This window comes from Artemia franciscana, chromosome 2, assembly GCF_032884065.1.
Source record: "Artemia franciscana chromosome 2, ASM3288406v1, whole genome shotgun sequence".
Taxonomy (NCBI): domain Eukaryota; kingdom Metazoa; phylum Arthropoda; class Branchiopoda; order Anostraca; family Artemiidae; genus Artemia; species Artemia franciscana.
The window spans coordinates 56128622-56145223 of record NC_088864.1 but is presented as its reverse complement, the minus strand read 5'-3'; the positions used below and the strand labels follow the sequence as shown (position 1 = coordinate 56145223).

Sequence of the window (16602 nt, the reverse complement as noted above, 5' to 3'; positions counted from 1 at the left end):
ATTTAACAGCAATATTTAATTATATGCAGAAAATAACTTCTAATCACTGATTAATTAAAGTCAGCTAGATTGGGCGCCTGATGATTTGCCTGAAAATCGATCCTGTAAACTGAGTCAAGATCTATGTTGTCTTTAACTCTAACAGTAGGCATAAAATAAGCAGATCGAACTGCAGTTCGAACAATGGGAAGATCAGTGTCACTTTCTGCCTGGTTTGCTTGACACCCAGCTATGGTTAGGTACTCATTGGTCATGGCTATGATTGCTTGCTTATTCTTGAATTTGCTTAGGAACACTTATTTCTTTGTAGAAAAACCATAATCCTGTTAAAGTTGATCTGCGGGTACGATCTTGTATCCATTTGACTCAAATGGGTGATGTCTTTGGTTGAACGTGCTTGGTTCTATCCATGGAAAACCAGCAACATCCTTTGCTACCCGTATTTCAATGTAAAGTAGTCAACGTGCTTCTGGCAAATACCACCATAAGTTGAGATTTTTTCCCAAAGGATTCGCTGAAGCAGTGCTCCACCATCGAGAACTACATGCTTGTCGCCGTAATCTTTGACGAAGTTTCCAGTTTTTGGCTGCTGCTCTGTAACTAGACGCCAAATCACATCGGCGAGGGCAGTCTTATCGGCTAATCGTGGAAATCTGTTTGCTTCAAAAAGTGATGGAGGCGGTGAACACAATTCATACTTAAGGTTTGAATCCAAATAATCGTCACTATTTCCAGCAATTATCAGCAGCCACTGAAACATCAATGCTGGATCAACGGTAACTGACTGCCCTTTAATAACTGATGCAGTTCTATTAGCAAGCGTTACGACCACCGAATTTTTCTTGAATGTGCACGTGTTGACGTTTTCCCTTGTCATGCTACCCATGATTTTTTGTCCAAAGGATCTAGCACTGTCTTCCTTGACTTTTTCATCAGCTGTAACTCTAGAAATAATTTTTCGCAAGCTCGGGTCTTCTTTAAAAGGGGCAGTCTCAGCAAGAAAGTATAGAAGCTTCCTAGTATCATGGTTTTTGCGTTAAATCCTCGACTCTCTAACTTCTTTATGCTGTTTGCTTGTCTCGTATACAACCTCAGCAAAATTTTGCATTGACAGATTAATTGCATTTTAAGTTGGTGCTGAAAGGCAGACCAAGTCAGCCTCTGCAACTCATACATGCCACTTCCCCTTGTAAGACCACCCTTAGTTTTCAACGAGTGCATGAGGACCTGCTCAATGACCAGATACACCGACTGAACCGCCTTAAATATTCTGGATATGCGGAGAACCTCCCGTTCTGAAAATTTTCAAACACGTCGGGATTAGTACTTTTCAGCTGTTTCACATTTTGCAGTTGCACCCTGGCAGATTTTGCATTTAGGAAGTGGTGGGGCGCTGCGAAATGCGGCAACATAGCTTCAACTGCCTGTCCCAGTTCCCCGTAAGCTCTGCTTGGATAAATTCTTCAGTATGTCTATCATTTCAATATCCAAAATTTTGCCGTACGCGACCTTTCAGAAAATGACTATTTAAGTGAAGAAAATAATTTTTTGCGACTTCTACCAAGGACACATTTTCGTCTATACTTTGCATGTCTGTGTGACCTTTAGCAGTGAAGAACTTCATAAGCTTGTTGGAGGCACTGAATATTTTTTCTCTGTCTGCTGAATCAGCACCATCTTCATTGTCGTAAAGCTCAGTGAAGAGAAATATGATCAGTGCCCAGTCAATCAGTATGTTTCTACGTATAGCTCTGAAATAAGCTTTCCCAGAAATGATATATTGAATAAAATTTGGTGCATATATAATTTCTAATGTCTCTTGAATTCAAGAGCCTTCCATAATCTGTCCAATAGCCCCAAGATAACTCTTGAGTGTGTGGAAACCACCCAGCCACAAGACATTTTTTTATAGGACTTGCATCCCTCTCGGCAGGAATAATGGTAAGAGCTTTTCAGTAAAGTGGCTGATCAGTTACCCCTTGTTAACACATAAGGTTTTTATGGAAGGTTTTAGGTGATTGGATAAACTTCGGAGGAGGCTCATTTTGAAACCGAAAGTTCTAAATCCATTTTGGAGAGTCAAAAATGACCAGAGAAAGACCAAAATTAAAAATTTCTAGATACATATTTTGTTCAAAACATTCCCTGTGTTTAACAACCACCCAGGTTTGATACCCCCCCTCAGCCCCCAGGGCAATCGCTGTAAGATATACAAGTTAATCATTGTTAACATATAAGGTTTATTTGAAAGAAGTGGTCGTCTAATCTCTGGAAAGAAGTCATTTTGATGGAAATCAGAAGTTCCGTTGCCCTTTTTAAGATTAGAAAGTGATTTAAGGGTAAGCAACCACTCCATGCCCTTTTTTACCCAAATGCATCAAATAAAAGTTTTGGGATAGCCATATTAATCGAAATAGTCCAAAGGAAAATGACTGTGTCTACGGGGCTGACAAAAGCCCCAAAGCCCCTGGGACAAGGGTTGGAAGTTATAGAAGTTGCTCTTTGGTAATATATAGGATTTTGTTTGTAAAAAAGGGTATTCTTGATCCTGGGTCTCCAAAAATCCATAGGGTATTAAGGTGAAACTTCTCGGTTACGCTGAATCTGATGATATGGTTTTCATTAGGGTCTCTTGGCTTTTAGGAGGTGTCCCTCCCGCCTTTGAAGATCAGGAAATTTTCTCAGGCTTGTAGCTTTTCATGGGCAACATTAAACTTGGCAAATCTTATAAGAAGCTGACTCGTTCGGATGCATCTACTGATATCGAAATTCTGCTTTTTAGAGTTTTGGTTACTATTGATCCAAGTCACTTCTTACTTAAATTTCGTTACCTTGGACTGTTTGATAATATTGGTTATTGGGAAGTATAGTATACTTGGGGATCCAGTATTAACTATACAAATATTCAAAATTTTTTTGGGAGTGGGTCTAGAGGGGGTTGGGTACTCGAGAGGATCTGTCCATGGAGTAATAGCTTGCATAACTTTTAAACAGAGAAATGGCAGCATACATTTGAATTTCCGCTCAATGATGCAGTTTTCTGTTCGAACTGATTTTATCTTCTAGAGGTTTTAAGATACTTCTTGAAATTTTTATAAATTTGCTTTCGCAATAAAAATTTTACCAAATGGATTAGCTGAAATAACAGTTACCATTCTTGAATGAGCTTCAGGTGGCAATTCTTCCTCATTTGAGGTTTTTTTTTTCAAACCTGTTTTTTAATTTTTGTTCACTATGGGCTAGAGTTCGTTCTTTACTAGGTTGCTTCTAAAGCCGCAACCATGAAATCCTTCAAGCAGAAAAATCGAAAGTTCCAATTATGTAATAATAGATTTTGCGGAGTTTACTTGATAGATTTGGTATCTTTTTTTCCCCATTTTATCAATCGGTCTGATTGTTCCGAGCCATTTATCAAGGGGTAAACATAATATCTCAGTTCAGAGAACAGAAACGAAATACAGAAGATAATTCAGAACATATTTCTCGACTTCTTTTTTTTGCTACCGCAGATAAAAAGCATATATAATGAAATTATTATAGAAGAAATAGGAAGTTGTCGGTTGAATTGTTAAAGTTTCTTAAGGAAATTCCCTTTGATGGTAAGAGTAAGAAAATTAGTAAATTTCTAAGAAATTGATAATCAAGCAATTGAACTGTTATTCAGTCGGTATTAATATTTAACTCCAATATTTAATAACATACTGAAAAAAAAAATCCGTTATTACTGATTAACTGACGACAGCCAGATTGGGTGCCTGATCATTTACCTGAAAATCGATCCTGTAAACAGATTAAATAAAAAAAACAAGTTTTTTTTAACTGCAAGTTAGGAGCGACATTAAAACTTAAGACGAACAGAAATCATTCCATATATAAAAGGAGTTGACCCCTCCTCAACGCCTGGCTCTTTACGCTAAAGTTTGACTCTTTTTCACAACTTTACTTTTTAAAACAATAAAAATTTTTAGCGCAGAGAGTGAGGCGTTGAGGAGGGATCACCCCTTTTATACAAAGAATAATTTCTGTTCGTTTTAAGTTTTAATATCGCTCCTTACTTGCAGTTAAAAAAAACTTGTTTTTTTATTTAATTTCTGAACGTTTTCTAATTGATGCATGTTTTGACTTTGGCTCACCGCACATGAATAATTAAAACGGAAATTTTATATTATTTTTTTGGCTAAATGGCTTTCTCATAGTTTTGATCGGAATATTTTGATAGAAAAAGAGGGGGCGAGGAGGCATAGTTGCCCTCCAATTTTTGGCTGCTTAAAAATGCAACCAGCTTTTTTATTTTTTTACGAACGTTTTTGTTAGTAATAACATCGTACCTTACGAATTAACTCACGTAACGAACTTCTATATTTGTGTATTGTTATTACGTATTTGAGGGCATTCGCCCCCTCGTCAATACTTCGTTCTTTACACTAAAGCTGAAAAGTTGAAATTACTAAAAATACTTTCGCGTAAAGAGCGAGGTATTACGAGGAGATAAACCCCTCATATGCGCAATAATTTCTGCTCGTTTTAAGTTTTAATGCTGCTCCTCACTTTCAGTAGAAAAAAACTTTTCATATTTATTATTTCATTGTTTTTTTTTAAATAATTCTAAAAAATCCTGCGCCCCCTTCATTGAAAGTCTCTTTTCCCATGAGAAGTTTTTTTATGGAAAGATCCTCCCACTAAAACCCCCCACCTCAACTCTCCCTCCCAAACCAAAACAATACCCCTGAAAACGTCCGTACACTTCCCAGTAACCATTATTATATGTAAACACAGGTCAAAGTTTGTAACTTGCAACCCCTCCCACGGGGACTGCGTTGGAGTAAGTCGTCCCCAAAGACATAGTTATTAGATTTTTCGACTATGGTGAATGAAATGGCTATCTCAGAAGTTTGATCCGGTGACTATTAGGAAAAAATGAGCGTGGGAGGGGGCCTAGGACCCGTCCAATTTTTTGGTCACTTAAAAAGGGCACTATAACTTTTAGTTTCCTTTAGAATGAGCCCCCTTGCGATATTCTAGGACCACTGGGTCAATACAATCACCCCTGGAAAAAAAAAACCAAAAAAACAAATAAACACGCATCCGTGATTTGTCTTCTGGCAAAAAATGCGAAATTCCACATTTTTGTAGATAGGAGCTTGAAACTGCTACAACAAGGTTCTCTGATACGCTGAACCTGATGGTGTGATTTTCGTTAAGATTGTATGACTTTTAGGGGGGTATTTTCCCCTATTTTCTAAAATGAGGCAAATTCTCTCAGGCTCGTAACTTTTGATAGGTAAGACTAATCTTGATGAAAGTTACATATTTAAAATCAGCATTAAAATTCGGTTTTTTAATGTAACTATTGGTATTAAAATTTCATTTTTTAGAGCTTCGGTTACAATTGAGCCTGGTCACTCCTTGCTACAGTTCGTTACCACGAACTGTTTGATATCTTAGAAGATCTGCTTAAAGGAATGCAGAACTACCAAATGATCTTGGAAAGGGGTGAGGATGTTAAGAACTGAAAGATATTAAAAAATGTTGCGGTGTTTAGTTATATCTCAAGTTGAACAGGTCATGTAGATACCTCATTTATTTGATAAAGCTTTGAGCTAGTGCCTTCCGATTAGTAAAAGATCTAGTAATTCTGTTAAAAAGAAGGGCATAGATGAGTATGGGTATCCATAAAGTGGTATAAACCTTGTGTCTATTTGTCAAATTTTTAAGTGCAAGAATGATAAATTTGTTGCATAGTCTGACCCCGTGCTGGTGACTTTTTACGTTAGGGGGCTGTGTTTTGGGGAATTTTGGAGTAGCTGTTTTTAGATGTCATAAGGAAGACTCACTGCGATCCTTCGCTGGAGTAGCAAGGGTCTAGAAAATGGTATTATTTTCAGAAAATCTTAGTTTGTCGTTTTAATATTCTAGTTTATATTGTTCTATTATTCTTAGTTTGTTCTTATATATTTATCATAATATCAGAAATTTTTAGTTTGTCGTTCTAATATTGTAGTTTGTATCATTCTAATATTCAAACTAATATTCTCAATTTGTCACTATTCTAGTTTTGGTATAACGAATATCGCTGATTTCCGTTTATTTGATTTTTGAAATTTTTGTTCACAAGACCCCGTTTTGGTTTTCAATACAAGATCTCTTGCCTAAGAACCCTGTCTGAGATTCCAAATGAGCCCATAAAGCGCTCCACAAGCGACGCAAAAAAGGAGAGGGGTACATCAGTGCTGCCCATCAACAAAAAAAAAATCCTAGGTAATCAAGATGGGGGAATGTGATTCCCCTAAATGGGAAATTCAATTATCATGATTCCAATAATGCAATTACCTGTTTGATCTGATTCCATCTTCTAGAGGTTTTAGGCTACTTTTTTTTCAATTTCTATAAATATGTTTTTGCACTAAAATTTTACCAATAGGATTTAGCTGAAATAAAAGTTATCATTCTTGAATAAGCTTTGAATGGCAATCCTTCATCAATTGATAGTTAATTTTTCAAAACTCGGTTTTCAGTTTTCAGTTTATTACGGACTAGAGTTCGTTCTTTACTAGGTTGCGTCTCAAGCCTCAACCATGAAATCCGGCAAGCTGAAAAAATCAAAAGTTTCAATTATATAGTAATAAATATGGTACAGTTATAGATTTGGTGTGTTTTTTTGTTTTTTTTCATGTCTATCGGTCTAATTCTTCCGAGCCATTTACCAATGGGTAAACATAATATTTCAGCTCAAAGAATTGACATGAAATACAGACAATAATTCAAAACATATTTTTGGACGTCTTTTTTTAATTTTATTACAGCAGATAAGAAACAATACATAAGGCAATTATTATAGAAGAAATACTAAGTTATCGGTTGACTAGTTCATAAAGGAAATTCTCTTATGGTATGGTAAATTGCTAATAAATTCCGCATCAAGCAATGGAACTGTTGGCTATTCAGTTGATATAAAAGTTTAATTCCAACATTCAATTACATACGGAATAATTTGTGATTATTGATTAACCAACGACAGCCTGATTAGGTACCTGATGATTTGCCCGAAAATCGTTACTGTAAATAGATAAAAGAAAACCGGAAAATAATCATTATTGCCCCTGTTACGGCAACATAGTGAAGAAAAGCTCTAACCCATAGTGACCAAAAATTTAGAACTGTAGTTTAATAAAAAAAAAAGTCACGTGAGGAAGAATTACCGTTTAAAGCTGGTTCACGATTCGTAGTTATTATTTTGATTAATCTTAATGATAAGTGTTCGTCGCGAAAACATATTAGTAGAGATTTTGAAAACAGCCACAAACTCCACAAAGAATGTTTTATATCGAAATGAAAACTGTATCACAGAAAACTCCATAGCCACAGAATCCCGGGAATAGAAGAATTAGAGTACCCCTTCTTGAGTAGCAAGGCGAGTGACGTCTCTTTTTTCTTCTAACCTTTTTTTCTCGTCACCACTAGGTTGATTAAATAAAAAAAACAAGTTTTTATAACTGCAAGTAAGGAGCGACATTAAAACTTAAAACGAACAGAAATTGTTCCATATATGAAAGGGGTTGTCCTCTCCTCAACACCTTGCTCTTTAAGCTAAAGTTTTTTTTATTGTTTTAAAAAGTGGAGTTGTGACAGAGTCAAACTTTAGCGTAAAGAGAGAGGCGTTGAGGAGGTGATAACCTATTTCATAAACGGAACTATTTCTGTTCATTTTAAGTTTTCATGTCGCTCTTTACTTGCAGTTAAAAAAACTTGTTTTGTTTTTTAAATTAATTTCTGAACGTTTTTGAATTAATACATGTTTTGATTTTTGCTCTCCGCGCATGAATAATTAAAAAGAAATTTGCACATTTTGCTAGATAGCTAGATAGCTTTTTTTGAAATTTTTTTGCTAGATAGCTTTCTCATAGTTTTGATCAGACAATTTTGATAAAACAAAGGGGCGGGGGAGGAGGCCTAGTTGCCCTCGAATTTTTGGTTACTAAAAAATGCATCTAGACGTTTTCTATTTTTTACGAACATTTTTGTTAGTAATAAATATACGTAATTTACGAGTTAATTTACGTAATGAACTTCTATATTTGTTTATTATTATTACGTATATGTAGGGGTTCGCCCCCTCGTGAATACCTCGCTCTTTACACTAGAGCTTGAATTTTGTCCCAATTCTTTAAGAATGACCCCTGAATCACAAAGGCATTAGAATAAATAGTTGAAAATACTAAAATACTTTAGCGTAAAGAGCAAAGTATTGTGGAGGAGACGAACTCCCTTATATAGGTAACATTTTCTGTTCCTTTTAGGTTTTAATGCTGTTCATTACTTCCAGTTGAAAAAAAATTAATTTATTTTCTCATTGTTTCTTTTTTAAATAATGCTAGAAAATTCTGCACCCCCTTCATGGAAATTCTCTTCCCTCATGATAAATTCCTCCATGGAAAGATCCTCTCAGGTAGCGATTGGTATCAAAATCCGCTTTTTAGAGTTTCGTTTATTATTAAGCCAGGTCGCTCCGTACTTCAGTTCGTTACCACGAACTGTTTAAATAAAGGTCAAACATGACTTCTTTCCCAATTGCAAATAGTATATATAAACAATGGGCGCATATGACAACTTACAGCACTTACCATGAGGGCTATAGGGAAGGGGGGGTTGAAATTTTCAGACACATAGTTTCTAGGACTATTGGGTCAATAAAATCACCCCTGGTAAAAAAAAGGAGAAAAACAAACAAATAAACACGTATCCTTGATCTGTCTTCTGGCAAAAAATTACAAAATATCACATTAAGAAAAGGCCGGGCATGCAGACAGTAATTACGTTAAAGAACGACTTGGGTAAAAAAAAAACTTGACTTACATTAGGTGATATGAGCGTTATTTTTTATCGTATAAAGAACAGTGACATCAACATGCGCTTAGATAAATACAATATTTGTGAACGTTACTTTTAATTAAAAAAATGTTCTAAATACCACTATTTACAGGTTTCTTTTTCCACACTTATCTCATTTTTTCCTTCTACCATTTCTAGTTTATAATTAATGAAATGAGTGATCTTAATTTTTCTTTTTTTTAATTAAAAACCAAATATTTGTGAATGTTACTTTTAATTAAAAAAATATTCTAAATTCCTATTTCTTCAACCCCCACACTCGACGTAAAAGTGTTACTTGCACTTGCACTTTACTGAAAACTTAGCCGAATACAGCATATTCGGTCAACATTGTTAATTCATATATCCATTAAATCTACAGATATTTAAAATGTTCAAATTGTTTTCATGTGGACGAGAAAGCTGTTAAAAATATCTTTTGCTATAGTTTTAAAGTGCTACATTAGTATGACGGGACTAATGTGACAGTTATTTATTAACGTGAAAGGTAGTTAAATAACTAAGACTAGAAAAGGTTAGAGACTGACCGAGACAATTTGTCAACTATATTCAATAGCTGTTGTCATTCAGCTTTGGTTGAAGACTAAACAAAGTGACAAGAACACCGTACTCAGGTTATTTGAGATATTCTATATCAATTCTATATCCTAGATTCACCCTAGTGTGTATAACGTGCTGATTCTGCAAAAAAAAAAACAAGACTTACGCACTTCAATTGGTCTAATATTTGCTTCATTCACCCAAATTACTTCAGATCTGTATAACGTGCTTTCAGTTCGTTATCACTTTGTTTAGTCTTCAACCAGTTCTGTATAACTTGTATAACGTGCTGATCAAACAGTTCGTGGTAACGAACCCGACTCAATAGTAACCGAAACTCTAAAAAATGGAATTTTGATACCATTAGTTACATAAAAAAAATCGCATTTTAATGCTGATTTTAAATATATAACTTTCATCAAGATTAGTCTTACCTATCAAAAGTTACGAGCCTGAGAAAATTTGCCTCATTTTAGAAAATAGGGGAAAATACCCCCTAAAAGTCATACAATCTTAACAAAAATCACACCATCAGGTTCAGCGTATCAGAGAACCTCATTGTAGAAGTTTCAAGATCCTATCTACAAAAATGTGGAATTTCGCATTTTTTGCCAGAAGACAAATCACGGATGCGTGTTTATTTGTTTTTTTGTTGTTTTTTTTGTTTGTTTTATTTCCCAGGGGCGATCGTATCTACCCAGTGGTCCTAGAATGTCGCAAGAGGGCTTAAACGGAAATGAAAAGTTCTAGTGCCCTTTTTAAGTTACTAAAAAAATCGGAGGGCACCTAGGCCCCCTCCCAAGCTTATTTTTCCCCCAAAGTCACCGGATCAAAATTCTGAGATAGCCATTTTATTCACCATAGTCGACAAACCTAATAACTATGTCTTTGGGGACGACTTACTCCCCCGCAGTCCCCGTGGGAGGGGTTTCAAGTTACAAACTTTGACCTGTGTTTACATATAGTAATGGTTACTGGGAAGTGTACGGACGTTTTCAGGGGGAGTTTTTTGGCTTGGGAGGGAGAGTTGAGGGGGGCGGGTTACGTGGGAGGATCTTTCCATGGAAAAAATTCTCATTGAGGAAGAGACATTCAATGAAGGGGGCGCAGGATTTTTAGCATTATTTAAAAAACAAAGAAAAAATAAATATGAAAAGTTTTTTCTACTGAAAGTGAGGAGCAGCATTAAAACTCAAAACGAGCAGAAATTATTGTGCATATGAGGGGTTTACTTCCTCGTAATACCTCACTCTTTACGCTAAAGTATTTTTAGTAATTTCAACTATTTATTCTACGGCCTTGGTGATTCAAGGGTCATTCTTAAGGAATTGGGACAGAATTTAAGCCTTAGTGTAAAGAGCAAGGTATCGACGAGGGGTGAACTCGCTCATATACGCAATAAAAACATACGAATATAGAAGTTCGTTACGTAAGTTAATTCGTAAATTACGTCTATTTTTTACTAATGAAAATGTTCGTAAAAAAAATTAAAAGTTCTAGTTGCCATTTTGAGAAATCAAAAAATTGGAGGGCAACTAGGCTTCCTCCCTCTCTCCTTTTTTCTCAAAATCTTCCGATTAAAACTATAAGAAAGCCATTTAGCCAAAAAAAAATTAATATGCAAATTTCGTTTTAATTATTTATGTGCGGAGAGCCAAGATCAAAACATGCATTAATTAAAAAACGTCCAGAAATCAAATTAAAAAAACAAGTTTTTTAAATGAAAGTAAGGAGCGACATTAAAACTTAAAACGAACAGAAATTACTCCGTATATGAAAGGGGCTTTTCCTCCTCAACGCCCCGCTCTTTACGCTAAAGTTTGACTCTTTCTCTTAACTCTACTTCTTAAATCGTAAAAAACGAGCGGGGCGTTGAGGAGGAAAAGTCCCTTTCATATACGGAGTAATTTCTGTTCGTTTTAAGTTTTAATGTCGCTCCTTACTTTCATTAAAAAAACTTTTTTTTTATTTAATTCTGCAAAAAACAAGACAACTTGCGCACTTCAATTGGTCTAACATTTGCTTCATTCACCCAAATTACTTCGGTTCTGTATCACATTGTTTAGTCTTCAACCAGTTCTGTATAACGTGTATAACGTACTGACTCTGCAAAAAACAAGACAACTTGTGCACTTCAATTGGTCTAACATTTGCTTCAATGACCCAACTTACTTGTTGAAATATCAGTGACCAAGGTAAAAGGGCGCAAAAGAGGGGGACATGAGTGACATTTCTGCCGTCCTCCTAGATTTTGAGGAATATGTTTTTTTTTTCATTAAAAAAATAACATAACTTGCATGATAAACGCCCTACCTAATGTTCTTCTAATATGTTTCTTTGACGCTCAATCCTAATGAGATATACCAAAGTAAGATAAAAATATAATACTTTAGAAACAAATTTGGGCTATGTATTTGCACATTATTATTCTGCATATTATGCAGTAAGAATTGTTTTTTATCTTCATAGTGTCCAAATACTTTACCCCACTCCACCCCCTAATGTGCAAATAAATAGCACACATTACATATTTTCCATATATTTTGTCACTTCTCTTTGTCTTATCTCACGCTAAGCTGAAAGTAGCTAACGAAAAAAAAACAACAACAAAAAACAGGTTTTATTATGCTTCAATGAATGAACAACTTGAGCGATAGGACGATTATCATACAAATATCAAAATACCTTTCCGGGGATTTCAGAACATATTTTTGGGATCTTCGTAAAAATAGAAGACCCCCCCCCTATATTTTTGTCAATTTAAGCTACTGCCAAATTATTTATGTTATCCAGTGGAAGCACTGGTGTCAGCAGAGCGGCAGGGATCATAGGCCCTTAAGACTATTTTGCCCCCGTCCTCTTGGTTTTAAAAAATACGTATCTTGGTATTTTCATTGAAAAATAGCTTTTGGGGTATTTTCTGAAAGAAGTTGCCTCCCACTCTTTTCTATATTTGAAAAAAATGCCCTCTGTCAATTGATGCCCCTGAGTGGAAGTCAAAGTAATATTCAAAGTATGAACGACTTTTTCCTACAAAGAACCTTATTTTAATCCATCTAAAGTATTATAGTCTAATTTAGTTAAGCTGCAGTAAAAATCGTGCTTCAATTAGCGTAATATCTTTTTTTTCTTATTATTTTATAGAAGTTCCAAGTGAAGATAATGCTGGTGAAAATTGGAATAAGAACACTCGAAAACCCTGTGATAAAAGCACTAAAAGTTCTAAAAATACTGACCTTAGAACGTTGTGTTTGCATTATTACCCTGAAGGAGGCTGGGGATATGTAGTGTTGGGTTTTGCCATATTGACCCAAATGTTGTGTACGGGTGCGATGATGTCGTTTGGTGTTTTGCGAAATGAAATCAGTGCAACTTTTAACTCAACGCGATTGAGTTCGTTAAAATTCAGTAAGTCGAGGCTAAAGGATTTGCCACCGTCTTTAATCAGGAGACACATTTCAAGAGGAAAATTTGATGATTCCTGGCTAGAGGTACTAATTGGTGAGTGAACTTTCTTCTTTTAAAACGCAATACAATTCGTATTACAGGTACTAGAAGTATCTAAAGCAAGGACAAACTTAATATTGTACCTTAATTAATATTGCTTAAAAATATCGCTTAAATTAGCTAATTAATATTATAGCTATTGTAGACACATTTCAAGAGGAAAACATAGGATTATTTTCATTTGCTTACATAAACTCAAATTAATGGTATATAGGCTGTCTTGCCAAAGAGAGTGACTCAATGAGGACATTTCAAAGACAGTGAATTTCACAAAAAACTTATTTACCTCATATTGAGGAGTAAATGGAAAACATAAACAAAAAAGAATACAACTATGAAAATCTGAAAAATACTTCAACAAATAGAGCAAAGCAATACTTTACAATTGGCTTAGAAACATAATTGAATAAAATATGTAAAATTAATAAAATAAAATCTCCATTATAATTTAACTTGTCAAAAAAAGGGAAAAGTGTATGGACAGAAACAATGTTGTCAAACTTACAGTAAAAATGTGCATTTAAACTTAACTATTTCCAAAACTTCTTTGATTTTAAATTTCGAAACTAATACAGAGCTGTTAATACAAATTGGGAAAACTAGTAAAAATTTACTTGCAAATTGATGAAACTCATGACATTGATGGAAATAATTAAACAGTTCAGCTATAGTGTATAATAACCGACCTCAGCAAAACGAGACACTAGAATCAAGATAAAGTTCAGCTTTTGATAAAAATCTGTGAAATATAAAAACAAAAAGCAACAGCAAGAGTTCTGTCATTGATAATTTATGCAAGTTATGTTATTGCCATATATATTACATTATACGATTTTGAAATAACATCAATTATACTATATAGCGGATGCAAATTAGTAATAGTGTTAGGACTCTTTAGTTATTGGTTTAATTTATATTTTTCTCATTTTTTATCCTTAGTTGAATTTTATCATTATTTTACTTTTTGTTTTGTTTTGCTGAGGACGTTTGTTCCATATATAGCCGAAATATTCGATAAGTTTTCTTCTGAAATTCACTGTCTAAAATTTCCTCATTTCATTGTCTTCTTTATTCTTTGTGTTTTGTCTTGCTGGTCTATAACACTATTTACCTATCACCGAGTGAAGTTTGGGAGGTGGCGAATAACCTTTATTGAGAATGCTACAAAGGACATCTACCATAAGTTCTTTTAATGTAAAACTTTAAGGAGCCGATCCTTAGGGTTGTTAATCTAAAAATCTAATTGTCAATTATAATGTGCAGCATGAGATCATACAGTATCTGCGAATCGTGTATACAAGAATTCATTTAAGGGAGTCAAATCTAATTTTTAGAGCAACTATGTTGAAAAAAAATTTGGAGCAGTTATTTTTTAATGGCTGAATCTGGTGCTTAAAAGGTGTGGTTCTAAGGATAAAATTGTGAAAATTTTGCATTTCTATTCAGAATATTTAAGCAACCTACACGCACGGTTCCCAGCCTCATAGGCTGCGCATAAATAAAAGAAATATCGCAATTTTCCGGAAAGGATGGGCATGGATTGGGCAAAATCCAGGATTTTCGTTCAGAGGGGGGGGGGAGGGAACAACCAAAAGAAATATTACATTTGGTGGAAGGGTTTGAGGTTTTTTTTTACCTGCGTTGTTAAGACCTCTTTACGGCTTGGGAAAATATTTTTTTATGTTATCATGAGGAATTGTCTTTTTACCTGCATTTTTGCAACCAATTTACGAGTCAGTGAAGATTTTTAAGGGGGGATTAAGTCTTTTATCCCTCACATGTCTTTAAAGATCAATTATAGCTAGTTTCACAATTCATTTTACCTGTTCTGAGAGCACTCTGAGATTGAATACGATATGATATGATAGGTTTGACTAGAATCCATGATGTTCCTTCTGTAGGTGGTTATTCAGTGCTTGTTGGATCCTGCTATGGAGTATAGTTTGCCTGGTATTTAAACAAGGATATATCTCCTGTTTTTCCTCTTTACAGCATCGCATTTTTTAATATTTTGACGAGACTGCTGTTCAGACAATCTTTAGGAATTTCTTCTGTTCTCTGGATTGTCGCAAAGAATATTGTTCATACAGTTGTACATCCAGCTCTAGAGTATTTAGTCATTTCGCCTACAATCTGGACTTTCCCTGGGGAGTTCTTGGTCTTCCGTTTCTTAGCAACCTTTAGTACCTCCACATTAGATGGTGGTCCAATATCAATAGATAGGCTTAGGAATATTGCGTCTGGTATATCTGGAGGACTAGTCTATCAAAAATGTTCTATTTGACAACCTTTCGACATGCATCACCCAGGCTTCATCGCTTCGTCAGGAACAATATAGCGATGTCCAGTCTCATTGTTTTCAGGTCCATTTGTCTTTGAGCGTTTTATAACTATCTCATTGGTAATTCTCTATACTGATCGAGATTCTCCTTACCTAGTAGCTTCTTCAGTCTTCTCAGGTTTTTGTTTAAGGCTACAATGCTTATCAGAACGAATATATTTTATTAGCCTTAGCAAACATAGTATACCCTGTTTTAAGGGCTTGGTTTCCACCTGCAGAAAAAGTGTCGAAAAGCGTTTTCCATTTGCCAGCCCTCCTTTCAATCAGAAGGATTTCGTAGGCAATATTGTTATAAGTTTGTCTGATAGTTGCCCAAAAAGTCACTGGGTTTTCATCACCCGGTAGAACATGAGCTTCGAACTTATTGGTAGAGCGAACTGTGACCGGTTTCAACGTAATTCAGTTTTTCACAGTCATGATCTAGATCAATTACAGTGGCGTAGACGTCACCACCTGTCTTTGAGCTGTCAGTTTAGATTCGATTTAGGCAGCCCTAAGGCAATAGTCGGAGAAGATATCAGGACATCTAAATAAATGCATATCTCACCACGACGTCTCCCAGTTCTTGTATATTAGAAAGTGGTCGATCTGTTTTTGTTTTTTGTGTGACAGATGAAATTCCCATGATTGGCCAATATAATAATATTGGAAACTTCATTTGGATGATTATTTTGGTACTTTGTAAAATTACAGACCAGATTAAAAAAGGCCTTAAATAGAAATTAGACTCTATTGATTTGTGCTTCTAAAAATAAGTTTTTGATGATATTTAATTTCACTTTTACGTCTCTTAGGAATGCATCTATTCATTTTCCAAATCCATTCTTTTTGATGGAACGATACTCCAGAGATGTACGGAGACTGAATAGGATTATAATATCAAGATAAAAGTGAGTTATTTGCCTCATCTGCAAATAAATGAGTCTTGATTTATTAATCAAGAAAGAGAATTATGGGAGAAACTTAAAAGTACATTGCAAGACCTTATTAAACAAATTATGATGACCGTAATGTTATGCTACTAAAAGTGACAAGCGATATGAACACACTTAATCCATAATTTATATACTCCATTAGTTGTTTGAATGTAAAACTTTACTCACTGTTTCTTGAAGAATGATGTTTAATGCTTTACAAATTTTACTTCAGCGTAGATTACATATTTAATGTGAAGCATCCACAGTTCTGATTATCAAGGATGTCAAAGGGGTTAAATTAGGGGAAAGGTTGAACAACCTTATGGCATTATTGTTCAAATGGTCCCGGGTGTCCTTCAGACCAATCTCAAGGACGATATCCCCTCTCCTTGATTGAGGTATGATTCT

The 16602-nt window shown here is 34.9% G+C and overlaps 1 protein-coding gene across 2 annotated transcripts in view; it reads left to right on the top strand.

Moving 5' to 3' along the window:
* The window catches only part of LOC136043800 (monocarboxylate transporter 12-like), a 257201-nt gene that overhangs the window by 74045 nt on the left and 166554 nt on the right, over positions 1–16602 (top strand). For both annotated transcript variants that reach the window (XM_065728720.1, XM_065728719.1), the window contains exon 3: positions 12574–12930. In XM_065728720.1, coding sequence (XP_065584792.1) covers positions 12574–12930 — 357 coding nt within the window. The remainder of the gene's footprint in view (positions 1–12573; positions 12931–16602) is intronic.